At 33.6% G+C, this 14,161-nt stretch overlaps 1 protein-coding gene across 1 annotated transcript in view; it reads right to left on the minus strand.

The window, feature by feature from the left end:
* Window positions 1–532: 532 nt before the first annotated feature.
* VEGFC (vascular endothelial growth factor C) overlaps window positions 533–14,161 on the minus strand; it is a 110,137-nt gene continuing 96,508 nt past the window's right edge. The window contains exons 5-7 of the mRNA XM_081046731.1: window positions 6,332–6,438; window positions 5,686–6,019; window positions 533–2,204 (exon numbers count right to left, since the gene is read on the minus strand). Coding sequence (XP_080902857.1) covers window positions 2,096–2,204; window positions 5,686–6,019; window positions 6,332–6,438 — 550 coding nt within the window. The 3' untranslated portion in view covers window positions 533–2,095. The remainder of the gene's footprint in view (window positions 2,205–5,685; window positions 6,020–6,331; window positions 6,439–14,161) is intronic.

The raw sequence follows: 14,161 nt of genomic DNA on the forward strand, positions 1-14,161 counted from the left end.
GCTTACCCATATATTCTGAGAAACTAATTGTCAACACATAGTTTAGATTATTTTTAAGCTGATAACTTGTAACAGTTGTTGGGTCAGATTCTAATATTCTTTACACGGCCTCAGGGGGCTCATTCAAAACTTAGATTATGTATAGATAGTCCTTTTTCCTAAATTAGCTACAAATTAATAATTTTAAGTGTATCAAAACTAAAAATGATTGATCAAATTGACATAACATTATATAATGGTTTTTTGCTTATAATCTTGGCTCAAATACGATAAAGAATGATTGAGTTGAAATTAGCAGAATTTCATAGATGGTGACCATCACACACTAAGATTGTGCTTCCCCATCAGGTGGAAAGACGGTATTTATTTTGACTCCATTTTTCCTTTTCTAACCACACCTGAATTTGTTCTCTTGTAAAAATTTTGATAAAACTATAGCTGTTGTCACATTGACTTAACATTTCCTTTTGCATTATTATTATCATTTTTGCTATCCTCAAGTTTGAAAATTGCCTAGACCTTAACTGATACCCAGAATGAACAATGGTTATATTTATTGCTTACAGTCTTAAGGCTTTACTAAAACAAAAATAGGATGATGGTGCATAAATATATTGTAATGAGAGAATTTCAGATTAGTTTTTTCCCCCTCAAATGTGAAAAAAAATCTTACTTTACGAACTAGATGTCAAAGTTGTGTGGAACACGTAATTGGAATTCAGTAAACGTCGCATGTGACATTGTGTTATCAGTCAGTATTGAAAACACTCAGGATAATTCTGGAGCATCAACTTTCTAATTCAATATTTTTAAAGAAAATAAGTTATTTTATAGCAAAACGTATAGATACCAATATTTTCTACTGTACCAAGTAGTCATGAACCATTTAAAAATATTTTTGTTATATTAAATTTGTAAGCTTTGAGATTTATCTTTACATAACTATAGGCTTTTTCCCTTCTTTTAGCACTAATTATTTTTATGTATTTGCTGGTAGTTATGTAATTTTGTTTGCTACGTCACACTAGCAAACAATCAATTCTTTGTCAACACGCCCACCATTTATTTGGTTGTATTTACTCAGGCAAAATGTTTGTTCCCAGAAAACAGTATGCCTGTTTAAAAATGAAATAAGTGCTTCAATTGTGTGACTGAAATGTTTCTCTTATAAAATATATGAGCATTTAAATGTTATTTCCAGTTTATTTCATATTTTATATTTTATATTTCAGCCCACAAAAAATATTTCAGCTGGTCAAACAAGTTAAACACTTGGAAAATATTTTTCTTGAGTAAAATATTTTAAAGTGATTTTCATACATACTGAGGAATATTATACCCATTTAAAAGTCTGAATGTCCCCAGTGCCTTGAATAACTTTTGATCACATGGACATGCTAAGCAGACTATCTTATAAGATGGTATGTTCTATACTGATTCATTTAGTTTTAAATGTAAAAGTATCATGGGCTAAAGTATTTATAATCATTAAATATATTAAGAGATGTATTTAAATAAAATGTAGTAGCAACTGTTATCCCTGTGAAATTTTCTTTTATAGGAATACACATTTTCATAACAATCATGGTCTGACATCCGGTTAGAGAAAAAGAAAAAGGGCAGGGGGAGCTGAATGTTTCATAATATCAAGTTTTGGTTATAGTGTAACATTGTAATGGAGTGAATTTAGCAGCTTATAATACAACTTTCATTTTATTTTAAACATATTTTGCATGATATAAAAATATTGATCACAGTGAGCTTTAACCAATTGTTATTGCTATAAAAATGAATGCAGAAACAATATTTTTAGTGGAAATAAATTATATAGTCATTTTTTTTTCTTTTTTTTAAATCACAACCTCAGAAGAACCTCAGCTATTTGGTCATTGGCAGAAAATGAGTCTTTACAAGAGGTCTTTTTGCAGATGAGCTACAGTCCATTTCTGTAAAGTTATCCACATGGTTCAGGAAACAGTGACTTTTGTCTTTGTTACCATGGTCCCACAAAGGTCTCTCTGTTCATGGTTCTAAAGTGGCAACACAGTTATCCATGGCAGAAAAATGGTGAACTGGAAAATAGTACACTCTTAGTTCATATCGTTCTTTTCCAATATGAAGGGACACAGCGGCATACTTCTTCACTAAATGAAAGTCCCTGCTCACAATGCTTCAGCCGATTTGGACATGGCCGTCTGTAACAACTAGGAAAACAAAGAACAATAACTATATTTTGATAAACACCAAGGTGATGAATTTATTATGCACGTTTGTGTTTTACTAAATTTTAAACTAGAACAAAGTTACCCATTTCGTCACAGAATTGTTCTTAGGTTTATAGGTTTGTAAATTGTTAAAGGTTGTGCTTACAATTACGAAATTTACGAGGAATGGAAAAACCTAAAAACATAAGTGTCTTGGTTGCTGATATAACAAATGGGAGAATGTTGTCAGCATTAGTGCTTTTGAAGTGCTCTCTGCTTCGTAGATGAAAGTAACATAAAACAAATTTTGGAAGTGTCTACTTAAGGTCTGCTAATTTAGTGTGATCACATAAGCATGGCAGAATACAGACTAGAGTCTGAGATTTGTGTGGAAGCCATTAAAGCCAGCCGTTTTAGTGGGTTTGTGATCCTCAGCAAGCAGCCCCACCCTCACTCCTGTGTTTCTACTGGGTAAGCAGCTGGCTGCATGATGGTGGTTCACTCTCCCTTCTCCACCTGGGCTCCATATGAAACCAATTCAGTCTGGGGGAACTGAGAGAGAGAGACAATATCACCCTGGGGGTCCTTCTCTTCCTCTCCTAGACTTCCGGTTTCTAGTAGTGGTGAAAGGACAAATGATCAAGCAGCCAATAACGTCTGCAGTCCTGTTGTTCCGGTGAATGGGAGCTACCTTTGAAGAAGTTTTTAGAGTATGGATATGCTTAACATGTGGGAATGGCAATGGGTGTCCAGGGAAAAATATATGACCTTACGTGGATCAAAAGTGCACTACAGAAAAACTACAAATGTGATTTTGAAATTTCATTTCTTGTGCTCTAGAAAAGAAAGCATATCTAGTTAACTTATTATTTTTTTACTTCTAAATACAAATGCATTATTAGAAGTTCACAGGTATTCCTTTACTAAAAAGATACAATTCTCACTGCTCAATGAAATTTGCTGATTAAAGTAGTGGACCAAAGAATATATACTCCACCACACTTTTGGAATAAATATTAAGAGAAAATGAGGAATATAGGTATTTTCAAAATATAAATTATCTTTTTCTGCTTCAATATGTGCATGAAACCTGAAATTATGCACTTAGAAAAATAAGCATAGAGTTTCCCCCAAATAGAAAGTTTTAATGAAACAATGTATACTATTAGGAAAAGTAAATTAGATATGTTTTCTACTAAGCTAATGTAAGAATTCTGGAGAAAAATATGATGGCTTGTTAGTCTATGTAAGCACACCAATTTCAGGTTTTTCAATATATACTAGGATCATTCAGAATAATTCAATATAAAAAGTGGTTTAATAATTTTTAGTAAGATTTAATACTTATATTCTGCGTTTTTGAAATATCCTGGTAATTAGCGTAGTAACATGCAAGTGAAATTTCAATATACTTATTGCTCTATATTCTAAAGAGAAAAAAAGATTCCTTTGAGGTATTCTGAAACAATAATGGGAAAGATGTCATCAATGATATATGTAGATTCATTCAAATCTTCTGCAGTAGCCAAAATGTTAGTGTGGATGGATCAACAGAAACATAAATTAAAAAGAGAGCACAAAACTCCTGAGAATAAAAAACAAACAAACATGGATACTTTACTTACTGAGAAAAAAAGTAGTGATAAACATTAATGCAGATACGAAATTGTAAGTAAATAAAATGTAAGTTTTAAGTAATGTGAAGTCATCTGTTGAAATGGCATTATCACCATCTTTAAAGAATGGATGAAGGAGAAGAAGAGATACCCTACAAAATCTTTACAACATTATTGATTATATTCCCCAAACTGTCTTTCATACCCCTGTGGCAAGCTTGTGATTACCAATTTATGTTTTCTAATCCCCTCACCTTCTCCCTTATCCCCACCCTCCTCCCATCTAGCAACCCTCAGTTTTTCTCTGTATCTCTGAGACTGTGTCTGATTAGTTTGTTCATTTATTCTATTCTTTAGATTCCACATGTAAGTGAGATCATATTGTAACAGCTATATATGATGTCAGAGGGGTAGTAGATTGGGGGAGAGGATTATCACTTTGTGAGGGGTATAAATGTCTAGATATTACATTGTTTTGTACACCTAAAACTAATTTAAAAAAAAAGAAAGAGAAGAAGAGAACTCTGTAAAGCTGATAAAGAACAAATGTATACAAACTAAAAGGACACCAGAAAAGTACAATGCTATGTCAGCCAAAAAAAGAGGAGAACTTAAAGATAAGCTACAGAAAAGAGAGCGTACATAAAGACCAAATTATCCATCGTATTTTGAAATAGTCTACTGATGCCTTAAACAGAAGTTTATCATGTAATTCTAGGGCATAAACCCTATTACAGTTGGTTGAATAAATGAGACAGGAAAGAAGTGAATATGTGCTTACTAGAGGTGAAGGGGGTGGGGAGAGATTGATGAGGGTAAAGGGGGTCAAACATATGGTGACAGAAGGACATCAAACTTTGGGTGATGAGCACACAATGCAATAGATGTATTATAATATTGTGCACTTGAAACATAATTTATTACCCACTATTGCCCAATAAATTTAATAATGAAAAGTTTTTTAAAAAGAAGAGGTGAGTACAAATGCCAAAAACCTAGCCTTGGAGCCCCTTTGAAGAGAAGGACCGAGTTTGGTTGCTAAAGTATGCTCAGCATCACAGGGAGATGCTAATGAAAGAGAAGAAATTTGAGAACTTTTATAAATTGAGGGGAAAGGACAATAGAATTAAGATGTTAAAGGTATAGAAGAGAGAAAGCATGACTGGTAGAGCCATGTTGAAAGAATGTGGAAGAAAATGTCAAAAGTCCCATCTGGTTTAAATAGTAGACCACCTTATTCTTCGATTATAGAATAAGAAGTTCAGGGACTCACAGTGAAAGGGTTTGAGTCCAGTAGACTCATTTTTTTTCTTGGTGAAGAAGGGAAAACAGTCAAAATTTAAGGAATGGGTCTTGAGTAACCTTTAACAGCTATTATTTCTCTAATTCCATTAAATAGTTAGCTAAAACATTTTTACTTCTAGATCCAGTTCTATAGTAAATGATATGATACTATCCTTCGTAAGTTTTGCACATTATCTACACTTTGAAAAGTTGTCCTAAATCACACCTGACACCATCATAATTTTGGTGGGGACAGGTGTACCCTATCTGGGTGTATTTTAAAAATGCTTCACAGGTGACTTTCTGATGCACGTGTCCTCCCGCTCCTGTTGACAACCACCTCCGTAGGCCCTGGAAAAAAGACTCAGAGTGTATTCTGAGCTTGGATCCGGTTTTGGTTCCCAGGGCTATTTCCTTGCCTTTTGGGGAGCAGTCGCACAAATGTTGGCATTGGTTAAAAAAAGTCAGAATTTGTCTTCCAGAGCTTACTGGTTTCATGTTATTTTGGTTGAGAAAATGGCATTTTGTTGAGAAAACAGTTTCCAGTAAGAGAAATGAATACAATTTATGAAGATTCTTACCTGCATGTGTGCTGTTGAAACTTCTTTCCTTTTAATAAGCACTTATGTGAATTTTCTGTACATTCACAGGCACATTTCCCAGGGTTGAGGGGTTGATTTCTTGGGCAGGTTCTTTTACATATGCACTGGCATGTGTTTTCATCGAATTCTCTGTTGGCCCCACATGAGCTGGGGAAAAGTTTGTTTTTACAGACACACTGGCATGAGTCTCTGTCTAATTCTTTATACGGCCCACAGCTGGAAGGCCGAAGCCCCCCTTTGCAGACACACTGACAGGTCTCTTCATCCAGCTCCTTGCGGGGTCCACAGATGTCATGGAAGCCATCTACTGAGTCTAGACAAACACAGGCGTGACATCTTTACTATACATTACTTGGTCCTGGGTGTGGTGTGAAACAATTAAAAGCATTGACAAGGGTCTTCCTTTTTATGTTTTTCATTATAGGGCTGTGCACAAACTTGGGTATGATCCTTTATAAAGAAGTTAAAAATAATACTAATATGAAGCAAAAGTATTCCTATTGTGTAGTGACTTATTTCAAAGTACGATGATCTCAATATTGTACATGTGATTTTAATATGAAAATATTTGTTAATCAAAATAGACACCCTTGGCATTTAGTATGAAAAACATCGTTCTGCTTACCGTCTCCAGCACTAGAAGCAAAAAGAAAATCTTGTTGAGCGAGACATCTGCAGATGTGATTATTCCATGTGTAATTTGTGGGGCAAGTCTTGTTGGCAGCCTGGCACCTTGGGGAGACAGATGGGTTAAGTATTAGTGTATCTGGTACATAGAAGGCACCATCTCTTTTCTTACCTATGTATTACATCAATGCATGCTTGTAAAAAAAAATCTCTAAAATAATGTATGTATATATTAAACGAAATGTGAAAGCTCCCCCTCAAACTATCTCCACCTACATGTGCTACCAAATTCTAATCCCAGAGGTGACCACTGTTAGTAGTATGGTTTTATAGCAATCCAGGCTTCTACATTTTTAAAGCAAATACATTCATTAGTAGAATCACAATGTTCTAGTTTGTGCAAACATGGAGGAAAACCGTTTATATAATTCTGAAATCACCTTTTCCACTGAATAATACATCAACATCTTTACATGTCATTTCATAAAGTTCTGTTCCACTATTTTTAGTGGCTGTGTAGCTTCCAAAAAATGGATGTACTATTTATTTTATTAATCTCCTATTGGTGCCTATCCAACTTTTGGCTTTTTCAAACAATTCTACAGGAAACATCCTATGCATGTATCTTTACAGACTTATTTCTGAGGTACAGAAGCCCATAACTGTCAAGTGTCCATTAATACAAAACTCCCATTCTACACTCCACCAGCAAGACATCAAAGACCATGTTTTGTTGTTGTTGTAGTTCTAGTTTTTCCTCCCTTTCTCCCTCCCTTCCTCCCTTGCTTCATTTGTTTTAGTAAAAAATGAACAGCACGCTATTCCTTTTCTTACCTTTTGGTTTATGGTTGCAGGGTTTCCTTTCGCAAATAAATTATGTTGTATATACCGGGGGTGCCAAAAAAATGTACACATTTTAAGAGATGTTATCTATGTGTTTTTGAAGTCAAATTGAATCACAGTAGCAATGTGTAGTATGACATTCGCTCAAAAGATGGCTTTAATCAAGTGAATGCTAGCGTCATTCATTGTATTACAATTTTATAGAGTTTTTTCCTTTCTTAAAATGTGTACCCATTTTTTGGCACTCTATTTTTTCTTATTCTGTTACACAGAAGATAGCATCCTTTATATGTTGTTCTAAATCTTGCTTTTTCAGGTAACAGTATTTCCTGGAGAACATTATACCTTCCCAATAATTTTAGTTATTCCTAAGAGTAAGTCTAAACACATTACATATTTTTTTGTATTATTTTCTTGGCTAATCATGAACATACATCAATCCACATAAAATTTAGACAGTATTTATAAAATTTCCAAAACAATATCATTTTTTAAAAGATTTACCTCTTATTCAGAATATCAAAACTTCATATTCTATCAAATAATATGAAGTCAAGTGTGTTCACCACCCAGAGTCAGTTCTCCTTCTATCACCATATATTTGGCCCCCTTTTCCTTCACACACACAATGTAATACACAGATGATGTATTATAGAAATGTACACTTGAAACATATATAATTTTACTAACCAATGTCACCCCAATAAGTTTAATAAAAATAATATAAAGTTATGTTGAGTTATATAATAGCAATGCCATTCACCTAGGCTGAATGAAACTCATATCTCTTTTCTGTAAATGAAAGTAAATCCATTGTGGTTACGTCACCTCAGTGTTGACATGGTTTAAGTAACACATTCCTATGCTGATATCAGGTCAACACAGGGCCGGTGCAGTCACCATTACAAAATCATCTTTCTTTGTTTTTTTTTTTTTTTTCATTTTGCCAATATGTGATTTATGCTGCCATTACCTAAGCCAATGTTTTTCCAGCTGTTAGCTGTAAAAAATTAGTGGATCAGGAATTCAACTATATGGGTTTGGGAAATGTATTTTTTAATGTAGAAGAATGGTATATAATGGAACTATTAGATGCATTTGATAAAGATTGTTTTCTGAAATTTTATTTCAAGCATTATATATATGCATATAAATATTTTAAAATAAGTAATATAAACACACAATGTATGTGTAAATATGATATACAACCCCTCACACATACACAAACCCCTTCTTCTCCCATGTGTGGTATGTGTATATGTGTTTCTATGGTTGCAAGGTCAAATGTATTTGTCTTTATTTGTAGTTGGAATAGTTGACAAAACACATATCTAAGCTATTCAAGTGGCAAAAAGAAATGTCAAGAATAATCTCAATCACTAGCCTAAGTGAGACTGGTGAATGATGACATTACCAACTGCAGGAATATGTGCTAATGTGTCTGTGCTTAAGATTAAGCATGTATACAACATTGTTCATCCTAAATAGGTATGAAAACAAAATAATTTCCTATCATGTAGGAAAGACTAGAGTTTTCTCTCTAATATTTCAATATCTTCAAAAATAAAAATTCACAGAAGTATGTATTGTGTGTAGAAACAAGGGTAGGAATAAATGTAAGACTATACTTCCGAAATACCATACAAAAAGAGGTTGCCAGTTTTATAGAATTAAATAATGATTTCATATAATCTGGCTACCCTAACTGTAATTTTTGCACATTCACATTGAATAAAAATATAATCTTCAGAATAACACTCTCCATTATATTATACTTCAAACACTGTGCCCTCATAACTTTGTTTTACTGATTAATTCAAAGTGAATTAAATATTTTAAATTCTAATATTCTTAAAATTTTAATTTCTAGAAAAATATGACTGGAAGCTTTGCCAAAAAAAAAAAACAACCAAAAAACTACTTACTCATCAATGTCAATACATATTTCAAAGTTGAAATTTGAAATCCTGGTAGATGTTATTTAATTATGGTAGCATATATTTGGATGGAATGCATTTTCATAATTACCTAATGAAATTCCCTGCTTTAAAAGTGAGTAGCAAGTTCTAAACATTCAAAGTTTCTCATGTGAAAAATTGAGAGACACAGTTTGCAAAATTTTAGAATAAAAGAAAACGTTTTCCTTTCATCCAACTGCAGGAATATGTGTTAATGAACACAATTCTATCCCACTTAGTTTAATCTCCAAAGTGTTTTTATACTATTAAAATTTCTCTCAAGTTCTGAATATTAACGTGTAAACATATTAAAATATTTACAAGTTAGTTATTTTGTATACTGTACGTATAAAGTATATTGGTTTAAAGACACACTTTGTCTGCAAAGTAAAGCAGAAGATTGTACAGTTGTTTGTAAAGTAGATCTGTGTTGAGAATGGTATGTAAATAAATTGACTTTGCTACTTTCCCTTTCCTACCCATACACACACAAACACAAACACAAATCCTGCTTATAATTTGTATGAAGGATAAAGATGCTTTTCTGTGAATCATTTCATTAATTATTTTGAAACTTCACTCAACTGATTTGGTAATTTTTGCTTTTTGCTGGTTAAAATCAGAGGACAAAAATGTACTGTACATATTGCATAATTATTACTAGCTCTTGTACTTTGAACACTGTAGTAGGCTTTTCATGCACACTGATTTTTTTTGACTCTTTCATCTTCTCTACTTTTTTGGCCCTGGAGTTTTACATACTTGGAAATTCCCTAACTTCCCAAATCCGTATTTAAGGAACAAAGACATACCACCACCTTTTGTTTGGCATTAGTTAGAACTGAACTGAAATCTTATTCTTTTTCAAAGAACTATAATCTTTGTACTAGATTTCTAATTGAAAAATATTAATTGCATCTTGATTTATATTAAACTACTATTTATCTACTTTGCTAAATATCTCATAGATCATTGAAGATGAATATTAACATTAATTGAATGCAATTCAACTTGTAGCAGTCAATGACTTTTTTAAAAACAAATTCATTGTTTGGAGATGAAGTGTGCTATTAGTCAATTACCCTTCCTGGCAGCTCTTTTCATAAGGTGTCTTTACACAGCCCAAGTGATTAAAATGCTGCTGACCATTTAGAACCTATAGTCCACAGTTCAGTTCCTCAAATAGCTATCCAATTCTAAGTCTTGTTAAATGTGGAAAGTGATCCAGTAACATTTGTTTGAAAGCCTGTACTACAAGCTCTCATACGCTCCTCAGAGCATCTTCATATCATTCAGTGGGACAGCCAATAGGAGCCTCTATATTTCATTAATATAACAAATAAGGGGAACTCTGACCACATTAACAATTTTGAATAATTATCAAAATAGAATTTTGATTTCCTAAATGCCAATGGTTGATGTCATCTGAACTTCACCCACTATGCTAACATTACTCAAACCTGTAATTATATTGTGGAAGAATATCAATCCAGACCTTTTTTGCTCAAGATTGCTGTCAAAATAACAGCTGGAAGGCAACTATCTGCTTTCATTATCAGAGCCACAGAGCCCTGGAGAAAAATGTTTCAAGTTTTATTCCAAGAAACTTTGAACGATTTTGTTCATACTGAGCTCATCATATGTGGCCCATGAATATACTCGACTATCTAGACAGATGTTGATACGCTTATATTTTTGCGAGTGGTTAAGTATAAATGGCCTTTATATTCAATATTATTAAGTAACTTCTTTAATACTGAGCATAGAAATCAGAAAGGAACACATTCAACAGAGATATACCTAAATAAAATGCATATACTCTTCTTTCCTTATATTGGTTTTTATTGACTTTACACTAATTTGTGCTTATACCTGTGTATGTTACTGTTTACTTCTATATCCAATAGTCTACTGAAAGGAAGAAAAGTGGACAGGAGTTGGAGTTTTTTATGATATAAAAGGAATAAATGGAAATTAGAATCATTAATGAAAATTCCATGGTTTTCACAATTATTCCACACTTAATAATTGAAGGCTAATAAAATAGCATTCATTTTAAAAAGTGGGCTTATAAATCTAATCTTTCACTTTTTGTGTGAATGTGAATGGCTGATTTAAAGCAGGAACCTGCCATATGTGACAGCTCAGTCACCTTCCGAGACTTGAATATAAAACAAGAGTCACACTCTTCAGTCACCCATTGGCTAGGCAAGTACAGGACCACTAGTGTCTGCATCGGGTGCCCCCAGAACAGGGGCACGGAGCACAGATAAATCTGGAAGCCTATGTTTTCCTGTTTTATGTTTATTTTTTGCATTTGCCTGCTTGGATACACAAAGTTGAGAGAAGTACAGTAGGTTAAAAAAATGGAAATCTAGTAGTTACTGTATTTGTCTGCTTGTCTGTTTTATTTCTATATTTGATTTGAATTAACAAAATTAGAACAGAGAATAGATACCGTGTTTCCCCGAAAATAAGACCGGCTCTTATATTAAGTTTTGCTCCAAAAGGCACATTGGGGATTATGTTCAGGGGATGTCATCCTGAAAAATCATGCTAGGGCTTATTTTCCAGTTAGGGTTTATTTTCGGAGAAACACGGTAAAGGTAAGTAATCAAGAGATCAGTAATAATATCCTTCAACAATAGCCACTGATTTCATTATACCATAATAGCCACACTTTATTAACAGAAAAACAAAACAAAACAAGAAAACAAAAACAATGCAACAAAAGAATGTGTGTTAAGAGCATTAGAGAGCTGATATGACATCAAAATGACATTTTGATGCCAGGGATTCAGGGAAAGGGAGGTAGGGCTGAACAGGGGCGTTGCGCAGGGGAGTTGGGGGCAGTGAAACATTCTGTATGATACTGTAATTATACATTTCCTTATACATTTGTCAAAACCCATGCAATGTACCACAAAAAGACCCTAATGTAAACTATGGATTTTAGTTAATAATATATCAATATTGGTTCATCAATCATAAAAAATACAGCACTCTAATGCAAGATATTAATAATAGGGAAACTAGGGGAGGTGGCTGAGGGGATATATGGAATCTCTGTACTTCTGCTTAGTTTTTCTGTAAAACTAAAACTGCTGGAAAAAAAATCCACTAATTTTTTTTTTTTCAAAATGGTAGATTTGATCTAATAATATGGAACTTTATCAATAATAATAATCAATGTGTTTTGATTGAACTTGACATTAAGCTTCACAAAATCTTTGATCTAATAGTTCCCACTTCTGAGTAACATTATAGACATAACCTCAGTGCAGAGGATGCACTGATGGAAACTTCTCAGTCACATGCACTTTGCTATAATTTTTACCAGTCAATCAGCAAGCCATAGGATGCAGTGCTTTCAGTTATTATCTTTTAGAAGGCACAAACGAAACAGTCCAAAGGCAAGTACACTATATAGCATAGTTAGCTTCCTTTTAGACAAAATATATTTTAGGGTCTGCAATCTCTTACCTGAATTTGATAACAAATCGTGTCCTATCAATAGATGTTCATTTGAAGGTGTTAGACAATATTTAGATAAAGAACTTTGTAAAAAAGAGGATGAATAGACATATGAAGTAAGATTTCAACAATAACTGTATATGAACATAATGGTTTTAAACTTGCAAAGAGGATATTTTCAAGGCATGTTTTCAAATACTGGAAAAAACAAGTACAGTGGTACCTTGCTTTTCGAACGTCTCCATTGACAAACATTTTGGTTTATGAACGCCGTAAACCCAGAAGTAAATGCTTCGGTTTTCGAACACGACTCAGAAGTAGAACATGTCATGCGTCTTCAGCCGAGTGAGAGATCCTGAGGCCTAGCTGTGGGCTGTTTTCGAACGTTTCAGAACTTGTACATTACGTTCGAAAACCGAGGTACCACTGTAGTTTCTGATCAACTAGTGCAAAACTATGCCCCAATTTAATTGGCAGATATATTACCTTTGCATTTCTGTTGTGATATAGTTTGTTAAATTTATGATGTTATTGTGTTTATCTCTATTTCTGGTAAAGCATATATTTGGTATTATTTAAAAAAAAAGGCAAAAGAAGAAAAATTAAAATGGAAAAGAAAAACACCTCATGGGTATTCAAGCTTCTAATCATTCAGACTGAGGATCTGGTATAGATTAATAGTCCAAAGACACTGAACACCCAAGTTCTAAATCAAAGGTTGCTGGGGCTATAAATCCACTCTGTCTTAGAGAAAGGATTCACAAGAAAGAATGAAATTTTCCTTAATAAACCTGAATAACTGTAGCTTCTTAGAAGCAAATATTTTTATTTCATCTCTCAGTAAACAATGTTGACCTTTGTGTAAAGGAAATGAAAAACAGTAAACAAAAACACAGTTTTAGCCTCGAGGCTAGATTTATCCATTTTCTCACCCTTTTGTATCCATTCTTTTTTCTCTTTCTCACCACAACATGCCTATTCCCCAAAGACTGATACAGACTCTTTATCGGGATGAAACGATACATATCCTCTACCTTTATCAGTCATTAAAAAATTCTAGATACCTTGGCTATGCCAAACAATGTCATGTCACTCCTCGACCCCCAAACTCCCTATGCTACCCCAACACCTCTATAGAAAAGGTGAAACTCCTCAGTTTCACATGCCACATTTACAGACCCCTATAAATCCATACAAGGGCAAAGTAAACACAATAATTGCTCTGGGTATTCAAGAAGCAAAGGTGGCCGTGGTATTTGGACAAGACAAATGCAGGAGAAAGACCTTTACCTGAACTCTGAGAAGTAAATGGGGCTTTGGAAATGCAGAAAAGAAAGGGCCAGACTAGAAACAATATACAGAGCAGGAAATGAGCTTGACATTCAGGGAATTAGACTGTGAAAATGGACTTGAACAATTGGAAATAATAGAAAAAAAGGAAGGCCAATACCAGAATAGGGAGGTGAGAAATTTGTGCTCAATTCTTTGAGCAGTTGAAAGTTACTGCCAATTTCTGGTAAGATGAATGAAATGATGCCTTTTTAAGCTTACTT

This window comes from Rhinolophus hipposideros (assembly GCF_964194185.1).
Source record: "Rhinolophus hipposideros genome assembly, chromosome: 4".
Taxonomy (NCBI): domain Eukaryota; kingdom Metazoa; phylum Chordata; class Mammalia; order Chiroptera; family Rhinolophidae; genus Rhinolophus; species Rhinolophus hipposideros.